The sequence below is a fragment of the Mastigoproctus giganteus genome, chromosome 7 (genome assembly GCF_048544385.1).
Source record: "Mastigoproctus giganteus isolate SK-2022 chromosome 7, ASM4854438v1, whole genome shotgun sequence".
NCBI classification, from domain to species: Eukaryota; Metazoa; Arthropoda; class Arachnida; order Uropygi; family Thelyphonidae; genus Mastigoproctus; species Mastigoproctus giganteus.
The window spans coordinates 104471677-104493681 of record NC_143581.1 but is presented as its reverse complement, the minus strand read 5'-3'; the positions used below and the strand labels follow the sequence as shown (position 1 = coordinate 104493681).

General features: G+C 39.2%; 1 protein-coding gene across 1 annotated transcript in view; it reads left to right on the top strand.

The window, feature by feature from the left end:
- The window catches only part of eIF3l (eukaryotic translation initiation factor 3 subunit l), a 425669-nt gene that overhangs the window by 361094 nt on the left and 42570 nt on the right, over window positions 1-22005 (top strand). Inside the window, exon 16 of the mRNA XM_090377051.1 lies at window positions 18526-18564. Coding sequence (XP_090233177.1) covers window positions 18526-18564 — 39 coding nt within the window. The remainder of the gene's footprint in view (window positions 1-18525; window positions 18565-22005) is intronic.

The window sequence follows — 22005 nt, the reverse complement described above, 5'->3', positions numbered from 1 at the left end:
TGTAAAAAGGATAGGTGGAATAGGACTGGGGTATGTCTGCCAGGGGCAAAGGTTGATGACATTGTAGAGCGGATATCATCTTTTAAGGGCACAAAAGGTGATATAGTTGTACACGTTGGCACTAATGATATTAAGAGTAGGAGACCAGCGGAATTACTTAGCAAGTACAGGTCACTGTTGAAAAAAAGCCGTGAATTAGGGTTGAATTTGAAAGTGTCTGCAATTCTGCCCAGACACGATAGGAGGGAGTATATGATGAGAGCCTTGTCGATCAATTCGGCCCTGGAGGGATTGTGCAAGGCTCAAGGGGTAGAATTTTTTTCAGCCTGGACTGTACTTGTTAACAGGAGAGATTGCTTCTACAGGGATGGGATACACTTAAATAGAAAGGGTGCAAGAATTTTTGCTGATGCTGTTGAGGCAGTGTTAGGTGGGTCGGAAAACTGCTAGTTGGGGGTGATACAAGGACTAATAGATTAACAGTAGCCACTGGCAGAGGTGGAAGTGATTCTTGCACTGCTTCTATTGAAATGAGCAGAAGCCTGAAAAACAAGATGCAGGATATTTCAGAGACTGCTGGGAGCAATTGCAGTACAAGTAAACACATGGGTTGTGTTAGGGTAGCTAAGAATAGAAACAGGTGCATGTATACCTGCGTGTACACCAATGCTAGGAGTTTGGTAAATAAATTTGATGAATTTGAGGTATTGCTCAAAACATCAAAGGCAGATATTGTTGGGATATCAGAGATGTGGTGTCACACAGATATAAGGAATGCGGAACTGGAATTTGGGGAATACAATGTGTATAGAAAGGATAGACAGGACAGGAGGGGAGGAGGGGTTATGCTATTAGTTAAGAAACACATAAAGTCCAAGGAAGTGAAGCCAGTCGAAATCGATGGACAGGGCAGTGTTGAGTCAGTTTGGTGTGACATAAGCATAGGGAAATCAAAATTGAGAATAGGAGTGTGCTATAGGCCTAATGACTCTGATGAGTATAATAAGATATTGTACAGGGAAATAGAGTGGGCCAGTAAATCAGAGAGTCTTATAATGGGGGATTTTAATTTCCCAGATATTGACCGGAATTTGTGGATTGGTCACTCGCACACTAGCAAGGCTTTTGTGGATTTATTGGATGATTGCTTTCTACATCAGCATGTTCGTGAGGCAACAAGAGGGAGCAATACTCTTGATCTGATTATCAGTAGTGATTCTTCATGCATTAAGAATCTGCAGATAAATGAACCACTAGGTGGCAGTGATCACAGTGTGTTGAAGTGGGATTTACTCAAGGAGGTAACTACCATCAGAGGTCAAGGGAAGGGTTTTTGTTTTCGTAAAGGTGACTATGATGGTCTGAGACAGTATTTAAATTCTATACAGTGGGACCAACTGATGATGTTACCAACAGCAAACTCAAAATGGGAAGCATTCAAGGAACTAATCTTGGAGGCTACCAGGTTTTACATACCAACTAAGAAATATTGTTCAAGGTTTAGGCCTAAATGGTTGTCAGATGAACTAATGAGACATGTGGCAGAGAAGAAAAATGCATTGGATACATACAAATTAATGGGTGACATGGAAGCCTATGATAGATATAAGTTGGTCTGTAACCAAGTCACAAAGGAGATTAGGCAGGAAAAGGCAGACTACAAAAAATCCTTGGCAAAGGATGCAAAGAAAAACAGAAAAGAGTTCTTTACCTATTTAAACTCAAGAAGGAAAGGGATGAATGAGATTGGTCCACTGGATATTGATGGTTCAACAGTTGAGGATCCTGCTCAGGTGGCTAACAATCTAAACGAGTATTTTGCATCTACATTCACGCATGAGGAGTTATACAGGAAGGAGAGGTAAAGTAAACATTGGCAGTGAGCTGGATGATTTTGTAATAACTGAGAGGAAAGTGGAGGAGAGATTGTTGAGGATAAACATAAAAAAAGCACCTGGGGTGGATGGGATCTATCCAGTTATGTTAAAGGAGGCAGCAAAGGAAGTAAGCAAACCCCTAGCCATAATTATGAGAGCTTCTTTGGACTCGGGGGAGGTACCCATAGACTGGAGAAGTGCAAATGTAACCCCAATTCACAAAGGAGGATCAAAGGCTAACACAAGTAATTATAGACCTGTTAGTTTAACTTCTGTTCCAGGTAAATTAATGGAGGCACTGGTTAAAGAAGCACTGCAGGATCATCTAGACAAGAATTCAGTTATAGCTCAGACACAGCATGGTTTTGTTAAGGGCAGGTCTTGCCTGACCAATTTGATTGGATGCTATGATGTGGTCACAAAGGAACTGGATGCAGGGAGTAACTTTGATATCATATATTTGGATCTTAGAAAGGCTTTTGAAACTGTTGCACACGGAAGACTGCTGAACAAATTGGAGCAGTGTGGCATTGGAGGCAAATTGCTGCTATGGATAAGGGGATGGTTGAGTGGCAGAAGACAGAGAGTGGTAATCAATGGACACTGCTCAACGTGGACTAATGTTATTAGTGGAGTTCCTCAGGGTTCAGTGTTGGGTCCGTTGTTGTTTTCGGTGTTTATGAATGATATTGATGATGGGATATCAAGTTTAATGTCCAAGTTTGCAGATGATACAAAGTTGGCAGGGTTGTTAAGGACACTACTGACGCTATGCTGCTGCAACAGGATCTGGAAAAGTTGAACAGATGGGCTGAGAGGTGGCAAATGAAGTTTAACATTGACAAATGTAAAGTACTACATATGGGAAACAGTAACCCCAGAGCAACATATCAACTCTGCGGTACTACACTGACAGTGGTGGAGAATGAAAAGGACCTGGGGGTAATTGTGCAGGTGGATATGAAGTTCTCTGAGCAGTGCAGACAAGCTGCAAGAGTAGCTCATGGTGTCTTGTCAATGATATACAGGAATTTTTCTAGCAGGGATAAGGAGGTGATTATTCCCTTGTATAAGGCAATGGTTAGGCCACATCTTGAGTACTGTATACAGGTCTGGAGGCCTCATTTCAAGAAGTATGTAGAGCTGCTGGAACGGGTACAGAGAACGGCAGCAAGATTAGTGAATGGAACAAAGGGTTGCTCTTACGAAGAAAGGCTTAAGTTTTGCAAATTACAGAGTCTGGAGACTAGGCACCGGCGAGGTGATCTGATAGAGGTGTATAAGGCTTTGAATGGTTTGAGCATGCTCAATGCCAATGGGATTCTTCATCTTGCTCAAAATAATCACCTCAGAGGGCATAAATTCAAATTGAGGAAGGACGGATGTCGGATAGATGTGCGGAAATTTGCCTTTGGCCAGCGGGGGGTTGGTTGGTGGAACCGACTTCCGTCACTTGTTGTTGAAGTTGATAGCCTAAACAAATTTAAGGCTCAACTGGACAGGTATTTCGAACGAACGGAGGGGTGACATGGGAGTGGTGTGTGTGTTTTTTTTTTTTTTTTTGGCTGATGCTGAATAAGCTTGCTTTCTTGCATCATATGCCTCTACTAATGCTAATACACCTTTCTTTCCTTGTATATATATTTATATAATCCGTAGTAACCTAACTAACTTTCTAAACCGCTTGGTCACTGGTGGCACTGCTCCTACCTCCACGTGGTGAGACTGGAAACCTGGGAGAAGAAAACCACTCTCCTGGGGCAAAAAGGAGTAATGATGTACATAAACAGACATGCCACTTATGGATCTCATGATCCAGATCTCTCAAACAGAGATGACTTAAATGTATGTAATGCAAAACGGCAGAAAAAAGTAGGAAGAGTAACCCCTGACAATCCTTTGAGTAAGCTCTCCCCATTCTTAATTCAGAAATGTCTTGAAAATGTGGTGGGACCTCCAAAAATGGTTAGGAGATTAAAATCTGGAGACCTTCTAGTGGAGATGAGTAAGAATAATCACTCAGAAAGACTATTAAAAACATCGACTTTTGGTGGGATTTCCTTAATGTATCTGAGTAGGAGATCATTCAGGAATTGCGCGATCAAAATGTAATAAATGCCAAAAGGATAGTCATTAAGAAAGATGGGGGTTCTTACTCCTATCCGAACGGTTATTCTTACATTTAACGCCAATTTTACCAACAACTGTTAAAGCTGGATATTTAAGGTGCAAAATTTGACCTTATATTCCAAACCCAGTCCAATGTTTTAAATGCCAAAAATTTGGACACTCTCAAGCAGTCTGCAGGGGTGTAACCACTTGTGCCTCCTGTGGTTCGAAACAGCATGTTCACACAGACTGCACCACTGAAATGCAATGCTGCCCAAACTGTAAGGGAATTCATTCAGCATTTTCAAAGGAGTGCATCCAGTGACAGACAGAAAAGAATATACAAAAGTACAAAGTGGAACACAAGGTGCCATACCAAGAAGCAAAAAGACATTTTTCGATTTCTAATAAATTGCCATCTTGTTCTTCAGTTGTTAAAAAGCAACAATCCATAACAGTACAAACAGATTGTTCAGTTCCGCCAAGCATCTCAATTTCTGATTGGGCAAGGTCAGTCCTCTCTACATTAAAAGAACAGCCTACCCAACAGCAGTCAACTCATTCGGTAAATACACCATTGACAATACCTCCAGATAAAAATGCTGTACAACAGCTAGTTAATCAAACAAGCTCTGAAAGAAATGATCAAAAATGGAGTACTGATACCATGCACATAGATAGAAATTCACACCGAAATTCACTTCTTGAACTTCATGCAGAAGAGGAGGACATGGACGTCACTAGACCAAATTTCCCAAAAAGGAAAAAAACAACAACTAGACAGGCACAAGCAAACCACATCCCATAAGCAAGCAGACACACCCGATAATCCTCAATAATGCATAGAATCATTCAATGGAATTGTCGCGGACTCCGAGCTAACTTAGACGATGTTTATGACCGAATATAAGCCTGCTGTTCTTTGTCTACAGGAAACAAACCTGACCCCTAAAATATTTGAGTATAAATATCATATAATGTTTAGAAAGGATAGGAACGACTCTAATACAGCACGTGGAGGTGTGACATTGCTAGTAAACTACAGAACTCCTTTCAGACCTGTCCCACTGCAAACAACTTTAGAAGCAATCACTGCTAGAGTTATGGTTGAGATAGCGTAACAGTTGTTTCCTTATACCTTTTGCCCAATTATTCATACACCTTAGCAGATTTGGATGATTTAGTTACCCAGCCGCCATCACCTTTCTGTATCTTGGGTGACTGGAGTGGGCAATCATCCCTTTTCAAGGTGCGCGGAACCCCATATGGGGTTCCTCGCACCTTGATAAGAGGTCAATTAATTGAAAAATTTTTTGAAAGGCACAACTTAACATTATTAAACAATGGGACTCACACGTACTTGCATATTTCCTCAAGGTCAACTTCTGCAATTGATCTTTCAATATGCTCGCCAAACCTCTTTCTGCTTATTGATTGGGCGGTCACTTATAACCTTCGTAATAGTGACCACTTTCCAGTAATATGCACACTGTCGACTAACTCTCCTCCTCAAACTAAAATAAAAACTGGCACATCTAGATAGTCAGACCATTGAAACTCTCACCATTGACTCTGCCGTAACTTACATAACTCAGCAAATAATAGCAGCTGCAGAAACCGGTATACCCAGATCATCCAGGAAAACCTGCCCACACCCAAAAATATGTTGGAATGAAGCCTGTATCAGTGCCAAAAAAAGAGAAGAATAGATACTGGAACTTATTTCGTAAATACTCAACGACAGCTGATCTCATACAGTTCAAGAAAGCTAGAGTTAAATCTCGTCATATACAACGAATAAGCAAAAAAGAGACATGGTCCAAATATGCCTCCACTATAAAGAGAACCACAAATATCAGAACCGTTTGGACTAAAGTTCGAAAAATTAATGGAAAATATCCTCCCATAACCACTCCGATAATACTTCTAAAAGGCAAAGAAATCTGCAGTCCTCTCGAAATTTCTAATACATTAGTTGAAACATTTGAAACTATCTCAGCTAACTGCATTTGAGCCAAGTTTCCAGGCACATAAAGTACAAGCAGAAAAATATAATCTCAATTTCAATACTTCACGACAGCTTCCATATAATGTACCCCTTACCCTTAAATTTGATGCTCCTGTACAAATTGCTTGGTGTTCTCGCTGCCCTGAGCCTGCCAAGGACACTCAGCCACCACCAGAGGGTGTCGAACACACCCCAGCAAAGTTGACGGCTATGACCAGGAAATATTTCTTGGTTTAGGCCTTGGATGCCATCTATGGTCGAAGATCCCGATTTGAAGCCGTATTGCTTGGGTGAATTCAGGTTTGCTTCATTATAGTGGTTGTGGATCCTTTTATGTAATAATCTTTCGTAAAGCTTGCTGAGTGTCGACAATAAGGCTATGGGTCTGTATGATTTGGGATTTTCCTGGTGTCTGTTTGGATTTTTGAGGATCAGTTTTAGATTGGCCGTCCTCCAGCTGGTGGGGAACTGGCCCTCTTTGATACAGGTGTTGTACAGTTAGGGCAGGAGGTCCGGCATAACTTCCGCTGCTTTCTTGACCATTTCCGGCTCGATGAGATTGGGGCCAGGGCACTTTTTGTTCTTGGTTTGTGATACTGCTTCTTGTAGTTCGTTGGCTGTGAAAGGGGGCTCTAGTTGGGTCTCATATTCCTCGTTTGCTTGGCAGATGGCTCTCTGGTCCTCTGCCAAGCTGAGCTTCCATAGAGATTTTAGAGTTTGTAGATCACAAAATGACTTGTCTGAAGTTTCATTTGTAAGAATGAATTTTCATGATGAAATTCATGTGTAAGAATGTTCTTACTTTCGTGTTCTTTATTTCCAACTGATCCATGCTCGTGAAACTTCTTTATTATCTTGAAAATTGCAGCTTTGCATGGATGGTTAGTGTTAGGGAATATTTCAGTGAATGCTAACAAAACTTTTTTGACATACACCAAAAATATATATAATACTCTATTTGAAGTATACATATTCACCCATGTATAGCAGTAGATGTTAGTGCCAAAGTTAAAAATAAATAATTACATGTGAAAAAAAAATCATATTGCAGAGTGGAATATATACAAAATGATCATGGGAGCTATAGCAACACACCAAATTGTCAACAGGTGCTCCATAAGCTGGTAAGTTTGCTGGAAAATGGCAATTCTGTAGGGGGGTTTTTTTTGCACACAGTTGCTCTATCTGTGCTGAGCTGTTTCACAAGATTTACTATATTGAACAGGAACATCCACTACAGGCTTTTGAGAAGGGCATAGTTGGAGTGTAGCAGCCTCGCCTCAGTTTTGTGTACTGTCCTTTGGCTGTGAGGAAGAGAAATAATTTCAGAAAGATTTGGCGTGTGTTAAATTTTCCAGAGTGATGATGTTGGTTTTTTCCTTGTTTCTCCTTGTTGTTGCTGGCATTTCCAAAGATACGTAGGGTGATGAGAGAGTAATCAGAAATGAACTGGCATAAATTAATCTTTTAGAGAAACTAGATGTACCCAGCATAACATACACCATCTTTCTGATTATGGTGTAAATACTTTAATCTGGATCCTTCAGTCTTCACTATTCTTGTTTAGCAGTGATATAATTCTACAGCAGTCACCTGTGAAATATATGCATATGTCTCTATTTATAGGTGGTTCCCTGTCTTCTCCAACAAATATTTCAGCAACCTCCATTTTGGATATAGGTGCATTATATTGTCTCTTAACCATCTTGTCCAATTGTTTCATTACTTCAGCCATACACCCTTGGTTTGATTGTTTTTCAAGCTGTTTTGTTGTTGCTTCAAGTTGTCCATATCCTGAACACCAAAAAATGTCAAGAGACTGAAATCAGGCGACATTTTAGTCGAGACAGCCAGTGCAAACATGCAGAAAGACTGCTTCAGATTTGGAGGGATCCCAGTAGCAGTCTCTCCCCATAACAGTCTATTTTCCTCTTTTGGATATATCGGTGAGACCAAATGGTAAATCTGGCAGTGTATTATGGACCATTTCCAGGCAGTGATTTAATCTCTGTGCCCATTGATGCGAATGCCAATTGCTGAGTTGTACTCTCGTATATATTCTCTGTAGTTATTTGCTTCACATGTATCCCATGTAAGCAGCTCTCGTAATAGAGTAGGCATCTCAGACAGTGGGTCAAGTGAAACCTTTCCATCATGACAGCATTTAGTGTATTTATTCGATATGTTTAACTCATGTCCCCAATATCTTGCATTGCAATACTCACAGTTGTAACACACATTTCCTATGTCATGCTCTTCCACATTGATTACAGCTTGTTGATTATTTGCGTCCGGTACTTCTATTTGATTAGTCCTATGGCGTTTCACCCATCTTCTCATTTCCAATCTTGCTTCTCTTTCTTTAATGTTTTCTGTCCGTCTTCATAGTCATCGAGTTTCGTTTCAGTCTCTTACTCTGTTAGACCTCTCTAGTGTTTCATTAGCATTTCTTCTCCATTTTCTCAAAATTCTTACACACTGTTTCAGTCATTTTTACACTTCTTAAAACTTAGAACGGTTCATTGAAATTGAAGACAGATAAAATAAACATACATCGATAACTTGCAGGCATAGGTTGCCTTTCTTCAGTCGAAAAATGTTAGTACAAAAATTAATAAAGAATGCCCGGTATGGTGGTCATGCGAGGTGAACCACGTGAACAGGTGCTGGCAACAATTAGCAGTTGGAAAATTTTGGCCAGCATACCTAAGCATTTTATATATATAGATATTTTATCCATATTGTGGAAGAATAAATCAAGGTTTTGAGTTCCTCTTATGGGTAGGTACACTGGCATGTTAAAGTTTCTTACTATTATGGTTGGGAGTGAATGCCTCATATGCAGTGATATCCAACATGCAAGCTCTATTCTCATGTCATGTGCTCTGGTAGAAGATAGATGAGCACAATTTGTATTTGTCAATCTTTATTTGAACACAATGTTCAAAGCTTGAAAATTCTCATATTTGCTTCTAGTGATGTAATGTATTTTTACACTCTTGTAAGAGTAAATAAGGATGCCTCCTTGCTTATGCTCTCTCTCATTTGAGGTGATGTTGTAGGCCGCACACCCACTAAGATGTATTACCTGCTTTTCGGAGGTGAACCAAGTTCACCAGTGAGAACCAGTGAGACAAAAAAGTAATAAGGAAATTCTGTGGTGAATGAAGCTTGTTTTCGATACTTCAGATGTTCTGGAGGAAAACCTTAGAGGCTTTTCAGAATTTGTTTTTCATTCCAATCTTTTTCTGGTATTGTCTTGAGCATCTGTGTTTTGGAATATTTTTACTTTAAATCCAAATGTCCATATTTGTGGGTTAAGTACAGTGCTCCAATGTTGAGGGTTAGATGTGACTTCTCGTGAGTATGATGAATGTTTGGTCCACATTTGCCTTATGCATGGCTGTAGTCCAGTTCTTTCCAATATGAGGTGCCTCTGTAGCCAGGTTGGCAGGAGCGGCAGTGCGTAGCACACACTCCTTGATTAAATCGGGGTTCGAGCCCGTGACCACCGCATATCCCCAGAGCAATATGGCCTTAGTTGCTAATGCTCCTAAAAGCCAAATAACAACAACATCAACTTTCCAGTATAAGAATTTGAAGAGCTGAAATTCTTGTGTTAGTGTCTAGCCTGGTCACAAATGTTCTTTCCGACCCAGGCGGCCCCGAGTGCCAAGCGTTTCTAGTGATCAGGCGATATCTCTGCGATTATAAAGCGATTTCTAAAGTGATAGTGAGTCACATTTATAGAGTTTAAAGAAAATTCTCTATTGTACATATATATATATAGTTGCTGAAAAGTACCAGCACAGAGAATCCTAAGAAAGGAAAGACACCTTTCTTTTATTTTCTAGTTCTACTAACTACTAATCAACTTCCGCTTGGTCACTAGGTGGCACCGCTCCTGCCTCCCCGTGGCAGGGCCGGAAACCTGGGAGGAAAAGCTCTCACTCCCAGGGCTAAAAGGAGCAAACATGAATGATCCAAATATCACAACCACAGATCCCAAAGATCCGACTCAAAAATGAGTCGGAAAAATGAGGATAATGAGACAAATGTTACCAAAAGACAAAAAAAGGACATAACATCGCTTCATGCACCTACCTTTCTAGTCCTCCATTCAACATCAGAACAGCCATTGGGAAAACTGTCGCCATTTGTAATCCAAAAATGCCTAGAAAGTGTAGCTGGAACACCAAAAAATGTCAAGAGACTGAAATCAGGCGACATTTTAGTCGAGACAGCCAGTGCAAACATGCAGAAAGACTGCTTCAGATGAGAACTTTTGGAGGGATCCCAGTAGCAGTCTCTCCCCATAACAGCCTAAATACATCAAAAGGAGTCATTTCTGAATGGGACCTTATTAGTGTCTCAGAAGAAGAAATTAAAAATGAGCTAGAAGATCAAGGTGTCATTGCTGTGAGAAGGATTAATGTAACTAGAGATGGTATACTTACTCCAACTAGAAATTTGATACTGACCTTTAACACTCCCAAACCACCTACATCAGTAAAGGCCGGATATCTAAACTGTAACATCAGACCATACATTCCGAATCCTCTCCGCTGCTTTAAATGCCAAAAGTATGGTCATTCACAAATGGCATGCCGTGGAGTTCGTATCTGTTCCAACTGTGGATCTCAAGATCATACCAATCAGAACTGTCCAGCCGAGCAACCGAAGTGTCCAAATTGTAAGGGGGATCATTCCGCCTATTCTAAGAACTGCGAATTCTGGAAAAGAGAAAAGCAGATTCAACGATATAAAGTAGAACACTCCGTCACATACCAAGAAGCTAAGAGAACTGTACTGCCGACTATTTTAAACAGACCTTCCTATGCACAGGTCATAAAGAATCGGGGTACAATAGAGACGCAAACAGATTTCACGATTCCCCCAAAGAAGTCTATTTCGGATTGGGCACGAGGTCTACTTATCACATCCCAGCCAAAACAAAAAGAGAAAGTCACAAACACACCACTATCTGTACCTCCAAATGCAAAACACTCAGAAACAAAAGCCACAGAAAAACGTAATATCATAAGCCGGAAGCCAACGGAACAAATGGATACAGAATTAACAAATCAAGCAGAGGAATCAGTACTAGAGATTTTCGCGGAAGAAGAGATGGATACCGGCAAACCATATTTTCCAAAGGAAAAACATAAACTCGAAAAGCTTAAAGCAACAGCTAAGAAACAGTCTGACACTTTCTCCAAAACCAAATAATGGGGGGGATTATAATCCAATGGAACTGCAGAGGTTTCCGTAATAATATACATGATATATATGATCTGATTGCACGGCATACCCCGCTGTGTCTTTGCCTGCAAGAAACATATCTCAGACCTCAAGACTCTCCCACAGTAAAGAACTATATCACATACCGTAAAGACAGAGTAACAGGCGGCACAACCCAAGGTGGTGTGGCAATTTTGGTAAATTCACACATTCCTTCCCAAGTTCTTCCACTAAACACAACCCTTGAGACAGTTGCAGTACGCATAGCCATTAAATCTCTCATAACCATTATAACAATTTACGTTCCCCCAAACCAAGAATTACAACAACAAGACTTGGAAGATATATTAACTCAGTTACCTCCACCCTTCTGTATACTGGGAGACCTCAACGGACACAGTCCTATGTGGGGAAACACAGCCGTAGACCGGAGAGGAAAACAGATCGAAAAATGGATAGAACAGAATGACTTAACCCTGTTGAATGATGGCACACATACATACATGCATCTTCCATCCGGAAGCAGCACAGCCATCGACCTATCATTATGCTCCCCAACATTATTTCCAATACTTGATTGGTCTGTACACAGAGATCCTCTCAGCAGTGATCACTATCCAATAATCATTTCCATGATATCAGGAACCACATGTCAGTCACGTAGAAATCCCAAATGGAAAGTTAATGAAGCGGATTGGGAAAAGTATAAATCCATTGTAAAATTAGATGCAGATATTATCAAGCAAAAACTGTTAGATGCAGCAGTACAATATGTAACAAATAAACTAATCCAAGCTGCTGAGCAGACTATTCCAAAAACATCACCACACCTTCCAACACATCCAAAACCATGGTGGAATGAAGAATGTTCACACGCTAAAAGAGAGAGAAATAAAACCTGGAATAATTTCCGAAGATGTCCCACTACAGTGAACCTAGTATTATTCAAAAAGGCACGGCGGGAGCCAGGTATGTTAGAAGAGCCAGTAGCAAAGCATCCTGGATAAAATTTGCATCCACTTTAACAAGTTCCACACCATCTCAAACTGTCTGGAATAAAATCAGCAAAATGAATGGCAGATACCAGACTAATCCACCTCCAATCCTAAACTGGAATGGACAAATCACAGCACAGCCTTCAGAAATAGCCAATGCACTGGGCGAAACCTTTGCCAAAATATCAGCAACAACATCATATACTCCTAATTTTCAAATATACAAGGCAAGAATAGAAAAACACAAACTGATTTCCACAAGAAATGACGAACAGTACAACCTTCCGTTAAATTTCCATGAATTAAGAACAGCTCTGTCGCACACAAAGCAAAGCGCTGTAGGACCAGACCAAATTCACTACATGATGATAAAGGAACTTGACCACCAATCCCAAATGGCATTACTTGAACTGTTCAACAAAATCTTTCTAGAAAACCAGTTTCCAGATAGTTGGCATCATGCAATAATTCTGGCCTTCCCAAAACGGGGAAAGGATCTTTCTAATCCGCGCACTACTGTCCAATTGCTTTAACAAGTTGCCTAGGCAAAGTTATGGAAAAAATCAACGCTCGTTTAATGTGGTATTTGAACAGTAATAATCTTCTCGACTCGGCACAGCATGGTTTCAGGAAAAATCGCTCAACACTAGACCTACTTATAAAATTAGAAAACAGTATACGGAACGCCTTCATCCGAAAGGAACATCACGTCATGATCTGCTTTGATACAGAAGAGGCTTACGATACGGCATGGCGTTATGGAATCCTTCAAAACCTATACCTCCTTGGTTTACGTGGACATCTTCCTAAATATATCCAAAATTTCTTGCAACACAGGACATTCCAAGTTAGGCTGCAGACAATCCTTTCAAAGGTTTTCATCCAAGAAGGAGTGCCTCAGGGGTCTGTGCTTAGCACGACCCTGTTTGCTATTAAAATAAATACAATAACTGAGCAAATTCCAAGAATCATTGACGCAGCTTTGACGATTTCAGCATTTCCTATCACTCTCAGAATATGCGAAGTATAGAACGGCAGCTACAAGGAACAGTAAACAAAATAAGCAAATGGGCTCAAACAAATGGCTTCCGGATTTCCACACAAAAAACTGCGTGTATACACTTCTGTAGAAAACGAAACCTACACCCTGATCCTGAATTGAAACTTGACGGACATATCCCAGTAGTACCATGCATAAGATTCTTAGGACTTCTTTTGGATAAGAAACTAACATTCCTTGATCACATTAAACAACTCAGGCTTTCTTGCTTAAAGAAATTAAACATTCTCAAAGTTCTTTCCGCAACAACTTGGGGAGCAGATCGATATACACTTCTCAAACTTTATCGATCTATAGTTCGTGCCAAACTAGATTATGGAGCAGCTGTTTATGACTCAGCTAAACCAAGTGCTTTGAGATGGTTAGACCCCATACACCACAATGCACTCCGTATAGCACTCGGCGCTTTTCGAACTTCACCTATACAAAGCCTTTATGCAGAAGCCCATGAACCTTCATTACAGCTTAGACGACAGAACCTGTTATTGCACTATGCCGTCAAGATAAAATCTATCAGTGATCATCCAAATAGAGATTTTCTGTTTTCATATAACTGGGAAAACATATACCAAGCCCATCCACGGATGAATCGACCTGCCAACATCCGTCTGAAAGATTTACTACTAAGCCGAGAGCTTGATTATGACAACGTAGCTACCGCAATTACACAGACCATTCCACCATGGTGCATAGTTCAACCCATATATGATATGTATTTTCAAACCTGGGGGAAAAACACTCTATCCAGAAAAAACTACCAGTAGTTATATGCAGCATACAAAGAACAATATCCACATCACACTTTCATATATACAGATGGGTCTAAATCAGAGACTTGTGTAGGCGCTGCAATTCATTTTGAGGATCGTACCTTCATCCAACAACTCCCAAAAGAATGCAGTATTTTTACTGCTGAATTACAAGCCATTTCAATGGCTATAAACCAAATCAAACATAAACAGATAGCAAACAGCATTATTTTCACGGACTTGCTTAGCTCTGTTACTGCCTTACAGAATGCAAATACCAAAGGACACCCAATCCTACAACATATCCAATTTTCAGTATCAAAGGTATTACAAAGAAATCACAATATCAGAATCTGCTGGATCCCAGGCCACACAGGAATAACTGGAAACGAAAGAGCAGACAAAGCAGCAAAAGAAGCTTCCACATCTGATTATGCTTTTCATACAATGCCATATACAGATTACAAGTCCTTGATCCACCAAAGCAGTATAAAACAATGGGAAAAACACTGGCTAGATCAGACTAACAACAAACTTCGCCTAATAAAAGAAACACTTCGACCATGGTCTACTAGCTTCCAATCGAATAGACAGGAAGAAGTGATCCTCGCTCGATTGCGAATCGGGCATACACATATGGCTCACTGTTATCTACTCAGAGGTGAAGACCCCCCTCAATGCCAAAACTGTCAAGTTCCGCCGACTATACAACACTTCATGGTAAACTGTCCAAAATTTCATAGAGAACGTCAAAGAGCCTTTCAATCAATAATGAATAAACAAAACAATCTAAAGCTTAAAACAATTTTAGATGACCGGCCAAATATAACCGAAGTTTTCTACTTCCTTAAGTTAACTGGATACTTTCAAAACATATAAAATTAATAGTACACCTTTTATAGAGAAGCTATACAAATATATATAGCAAAGTCTTGGTTCTGCCATAAACCACAAATAAAGTAAAAAAAAATGCTGATATACAAAACTCTCCTACCTAGGCTAGGCGCATTATAGCCTAAGCTGTTCTTGCGCCAATAGCTTGCATATAACAACAACCCACCCAGGCGTTGTTTTTAAGAAGTATGTGATCTACAGTTTTTGAGGGTCTTGTGTGACCCCTGATAGGTGCTTTTATTAGCTATATCTGGGGTGTTGGGGGGGGGGTAAAATGTGGATGTACTTCATTGGATACTTGGATATTGATATTCTGTCATTCCATGCTTTAGCTTGGTTTTTCCATAACATTGGATTTTCTTTTGTGTTATATAGTTGTGCAAACTCCCACATTGCCAGATGCCCTTGTATGTTATAATTGTTACTTCTAATAGCTAGGTTTGATACTTACTGCTTGTGATGGATAGCTGGGTGGATGGCCTTTTTTCACCTTTTTCTTTTGTTTCTGAGTTGCTTTTAATTATGGTCTGGTGCAACCATCTGATATCCTAGTATATAGTGGACACGTATCATTAGCAAATGAATTTGTACCCAATTTGTACATTTTCAATTCAAGCTAAATTGATGGCGTCCATGAGGTCACTTTGATGACATTCAGCTTGTAAAGGAGTTAAATCTGATCCTAGGATGAAATTTGGTTCTGCTTTTACCCAATTTTTATATTATTAATCCAGGCTAAATTGATGATGTCCACAGGGCCACTTTGATGCCATTAAGCTTGTAAAGGAGGAGTTAAATTTAAATATGACATACGAACTTTTCAAGTTTTGGTTGAGAGATTATTGCTTCATAGCATACATTCCTCTAAAGTAAAAATCCTCTTTATCATAAAGTGGATCAAAATAGCAATCCTCCAGGAAAAACTCTCCCCAAAATCTTTAGATCTCATTTGATAATTCATTGCCTGTTTGGTACAGCTGTATGAGATCATTGGCCATTATTGTGGTGGTGGGGGATGGCCTTATGCTCTGAGAATGCCAATTTTCAGTATAGTTTTGATGGGAAATTTTAGTTTGTGTAGAATTTGCTGCTTGATTAAATCAGCAGAGGCTGAGGATGTGAAATCACTGTCTAAGAGGGCAAAGAATGGGAACAAGGAGGTTTTTCATATAAGAATTTTTAAAAAATTAGATTAAACCCTTAAGTAATGGATGTGAAAAAGCATTAAATATTGTCAGCCCTTCAGATTTATGATGGAGAATCTCTTTTTTTACTGGATTTGGTGCTTCCCCATCTCGTAATTTTTGCAAAAACTCAAGTTTTTCTGTATTTTCATTTCATGAAAAAAATAAAATAAGTTAGTTAATGTGTGTCACATTTAAGCACATTTGATTTATTACTTTTATTAAATGATTTCTTTTCATTATCTGTGATTAATTGAAATGAACAGTAAATGTAATTATCTTCTTATCAATTAATTACTACCATAAGATAATAAGATTATTTATATTTAATAAAACTCTATGGATTTACATTCTCTAAACTTGGTATGAACTGGGAAAGCAAAAATGATAGTGTGTGTGTGTGTGTGTGTGTGTGTGTGTGTGTGTGTGTGTGTGTGTGTGTGTGTGTGTGTGTGTGTGTGCTATTGGCCAAATAACTGTGAAGAATATTTAGAACACTGTACAGGTATATTTATAAAGAATTGGTGCTGCGTGTAGTGGCTGTGTTAAAATGTGCTCTCAATTATATTAAAATTTGGTGGTTTAAGCATAAAAATCTGGAAGTATATCTTGCCATACAGAAGAAGAGATATAGAGGATTCATTAAACACATTATATCTGTATGGTAAATATTTAGGCTCTAAGATCAAAATAACAGTTTAACAGTTAGTGCGTTCGAAGAATACAGAAAATTATGCAGCAGTTAATGCCATATGAAAGGAGTGTAAATTTTAAATATAGGAACAAATGTTTTAAAACATATAAGAAATGTATTCATTTGGGGTTAAGAATCAGCATAAAAATATGTTTATGGTAAGGAAACATTGCATGCTTTATGGTTTGGGAGAAAAGTATTTTAAAATATATTCGACATAATTAATTGGAAATATTGGACATTAATTAGACATTGAAGAAGGAAAAAAAAGGGATAATAGTGTCACCTTATGAATAAATTCATTGATTGAAGATATAATAACTACTTCTGCGAATCTAATGAATAATATCTGTTTATTATCTGTATAGATGACCTCTGGAAACCAGGCAAAAACCAGTTGTAATCAGCCCTCTGCCCTAAGTGGGGCTCTGCTGTAGTCACCTTTCCTCTTCAAGAACATCTTGTGGGATGCATGATGACCCTTCCTATGATTAAAGCCAGCCCCTTTCAAAATTGGCCATGTGGCAGGCAATGGCATACCACCACATTATCTGATGCCACAGACACCATAACAACCAACTCCAAAAACTGCTGTTAAAGGAAGACCTGCAACTAGGTGGAAGGATAGGATCAGTGAACTTTTGGGCATGATATTTTGTGATGCCACTTGTATAGCACAAGATTGATGCAGTTGGAAAAATTTGTTGGTGGCCACAACTGCTTCTCAAGGAACTATGTGACTGGAGGAAGGAAGACTGGCATATAGATTGGGCTAGTAAATGAGGATTTAAACTTTACACAGATTGACCGAACCATGTGGCTGGTTGTTTGATGTGGGATCTACTTCAAAATATTACTATTGCTAAAAGGATGGGATTTTTTTTGGTTTTGTAAAGACAGCTACAGTGGTCTTAGTTTTTAAATTCCTTTCAGTGAAAACAACTTGCGTTTTTATCAACTGCAAAGTCTAAATAATGCGAAGCATTCAGGGAGATAATCATAGAAGCTGCTGCGACCGCTCATGGGATTTTGTCAATATTTACAGTTTTTCCAGCAGGGATGAGGATGTGATTATTTTATTGTATAAGGCAACAATTAGGCCACTTTTTGTGTACTGCATATAGATCTAAAAGCCTTGTTTTAAGAATGATGTGGATCTCTTGGAATAAGGGTACTGTTACCATGAAAATCTTGAATATTGGAAATTGCAGTGCTTTAAAAACCTGCAAGGAGACCTAATTGAAAGTAAATATAAGAAGACACAAACTTAAATTGCAAAATGATGACTGCAGTATGTACATGTGAAATTTTGTTTTCAGCAATTGATTGTTGGAACAAGCCATCATCTGGTGTAATAGAAGTGAGTAGTGTCATCAAATTCAAAGAAGAATTAGACAAATTATTAGAGGGGACGATGTGCATATGCTGTATAAGTTTGCTTCCTTGCATCATTTGCCTCTGTTAATACTAATGCTAATAATAAATATTAAGAATAACAGTGAAAAGATTTTATATTATGAAACAATATTTTCGGCCCAGTTGAGTGCAGCAGATTATTCTCTTGTTTTTAATAAGTTTCATGTTCTCTTTTATTGTATGATTATTTTTATTAAAAATATATTGCTGTCCTTGAAGAAAATTTGGATTAATTAAAGATTAGTTACCTGTTTAATTTTAATAATTAATAGATTTTTTTTTTTTTTCCCTTTTATAGAATGAGGAAGCTTTTAGGACCCACTTACTATGTTTCAAGGTAAATAGTTTATTTTTATTCACAACAGCAATGAAAAATTAATACATGAACAAAAACACTTTTGTGCATTCTTCGTCATATAGAATTTATTTCAGAAATTTGGGACTACTTTAGCAAACCAAATATTATGGAATCTTCTTCAACCTCTTCTGCATTGGTGAACCAACTTAAATTAACTTAAAGAAAAGGAAAAAAAAAAAAAACTGCATCTAGAGAAAACCTTTAAATTGCATAAGAATACTTGCGAATGCCAAGAGAAATATGATATTTACCTTTGACAATGTAGCTGGCTGCAGCTGAGTTGAACCAAGAAATAGCTCTTGGCTGTTATCCTTTGTTGCGTGTTTGGCTCCTGATTGAAAATTGGATGTTACTGTATATATTCCACCATGAAAATTTGCTTCACCATATATTTTTATATAATTCGATCCCTCTTTTAATGTCATCTTGTGCACCTTGTAGTGGTATATTACTTTAAACTACTGTGAACTTTTTAATTTAATTATTTCTTTCTCTTTCTTTTAAAAGTTTTACATTGTAGCATTTTATTACACTGTACAATAAACTATAAAAAACACAGGTATATACACACAGTATCCCTTTATAAAAGGTCACATGATGTCAGAACATACAGAAATAGGTGAAGAAGTGCCATTGCTCTTTTTTTGATGCTATTATGCATACATGGGTCCTTGAGGTTGTCACAGACATTCTCTCAGATACCATAACAATATATGCCAGACAAGCTGTACTTGCTACCTGGGAGTCTAAAACGCTGATGGAACTAATATTCGGGTGACACTCAAGTCAAGTGGACCCAATTTCGGCGAAGTCCGAACGGTCTGTGACAGCCAAATCCTCTGCTTGCACCTTCACGATGTTGGGACTATTAGTAATCCTGGGCATAACCTCCATGCACAAGTACATAGTGGGTGACCACCCAGGTGTGAACCAACGTAAGCAGGGGTCGAGGTGTGGCGCCCACACCACATGGAGGAACACCGCCCCTCTATGTTACCAGGCAGTACTAGGTGGTAGATGACTCTCATCAACCGGTGAAATACCACCACTTTGCTTATTGGAGGCTTGAAGTGGTGGAACCCATGTTTAGTCTCTAGAGCTACGTTCCGGTCAACCCTTCCCTATCTCTTCCATCATGCACTATGATTGATGACTTTTGAGGTTATGATGAATGTCGTGGCGAGATCCAATATTCCTTACATTTCGAGGGTACAGCTCTAAAACGGTGTTCGCAGGCCGGCCGCTAGTTAGTACACCGGACTGAACCTATTGGTAACTCTCTAGGAGGCTTCCGGATCAGCTAGTGTATAATCTTGCTACCTCTACTCTGCCAGATAGTGACTGGAGGGAGTCCGAGTAGTGTGTATGCGGGGAGCATTGTCGAGGCCACATATGTCAAGGATCTGGGTATATTCTTACCACATGTACGCCATATGCAAAAATTTCATTACTTCATACAGCATGTAACACCCACTTTTTCTTACTATTGAATACACCATGAACTGTCAAAATAATAGAGCAAGCTTATCTGCGAAAAGATCTAAACCTTAAACCTTCCAAGGACTTCCTAATTCATTTCACAAATATATGTGGTCTCAATTATAATCTCAACGATGTCCATTTCCACTTGCAGTCTACCAAACCCCCATGTACTTTTTCTGACAGAATCTCAGTTATCGGTTGATTCAAATACTGCTCATCTCAGATGCCCAAATTATTCGCTGTATGATTCCTTTCGCCTCAAAGGTGGTACTTGTGCATATGTCCGTTCTGATATTTCCTGTCAGAGACTTGGCAATTTGGAATCTCCTCTCTTTGATCTTCTCTGGCTTAAAATCTCTCTACCTCATTGTGTCAAATTCATCTGTTGTCTCTACCGTTCTCCCAACCCCACTAATCACTGGGAGCTCCTTGACTTTCTCCAGTCGAACTTTCCTAACAGCGAGGTAATTTTCCTTGGTGATTTTAATGTTCACAACTCCAGCTGGCTTCCGTTTTCTAGTCACACCGACCCAGCAGGTCGAGATGCTGCGGCTTTTGCAATTACTAATGACCTAGCACAGATTGTTCATTTACCTACAAGAATACCGAACAATCCTAATCATACAGCCAATACGCTTGATCTTTTTCTCACACACAACCCTTCTAAGTACAAGGTTGAAGTGAGAGGTCCTTTAGGCACTTCAGATTACAACTTGGTGATTGTCTCTTCTCCAATAGAACCTTTATCTCATGGTTATTCCCAACCTCTTGTTGTTTGGCATTACAAGAATGCAAAATGGGATGACCTGCGAGACTTCTTTTCTTCTTTTCCTTGGTCAGATTACTGTTTCAAAACTTCTGATGTCAACGTTTGTTCAGATCGTGTCAGTGAAATTATTCTTGCAGGAATGGAATCCTTTATCCCACACTCCACTTTAAAATCTCGTCCTTTATCTAAACCTTGGTTTTCCAATAAATGTGCTAAGGCTGTCCAAGAGAAGAATGTTGCACATCGTAATTGGCTTGTTTCTAATTCTTCAGTTTCATTTTCTGCCTACACCAAAGCTCGCAACAATTGTAAAGCAGTTATTAATCAGTCCAAACTAGAGTTTGAACAGGCTAAGAGTAGAAAACTTGATTCTTGCCCTAATGGTAGCCGAGCATTCTGGTCTCTTCCTAAAGCTATTGGCCGCAACTTTTGCCCATCTCTGCTCCCACCTCTGTCCAAACCAGATGGTTCTGTTGTCACCTCAATCAAGGATAAAGCTGACCTGCTAGCATCCCATTTTTCTTCGAGCTCATGTATTAATGATCTTGGTAAAACACCTCCCACCATTCCCAACCCGCTCCATTCAATGCCTCCTGTGGTCTTCCGTCAAAAGGATATCAGAAGAATTTTGATGAATCTTGATGCTAAGAAAGCTCCAGGTCCCGATGGTATTTCTCCACTTGTTCTCAAAACCTGTGCTCCTGAACTTATTCCTATTCTTTGCCGCCTTTTTTCACTTTCTTATTCCAAGGGTGTTTTTCCTTCTGCTTGGAAATTTGCTCATATCCAGCCAGTTCCTAAAAAGGGTGACAAATCCCTCCCATCCAGTTATCATCCCATTGCAATTACTTCTACTCTTTCTAAAGTAATGGAGAAATCAATTAACCGCCAACTCTTAAACTACCTAGAAACCTTCCGTCTGATCAACGATCGCCAGTATGGATTCCGTCAGTGTCGATCCACTGGTGATATTCTGACTATGTTACCCATTTATGGACTAATTCAATGGAAAGGTTTGGGAAACACAAGTAGTTGCTCTTGACATCTCAAAGGCTTTTGATCGTGTTTGGCATAAAGGTCTTCTAAACAAGCTTCCATCTTATGGTTTGCCAACTGTTTTTAGTAATTGGTTATCCAGTTTTCTCTCTGATCGCTCACTGAGGGTGATA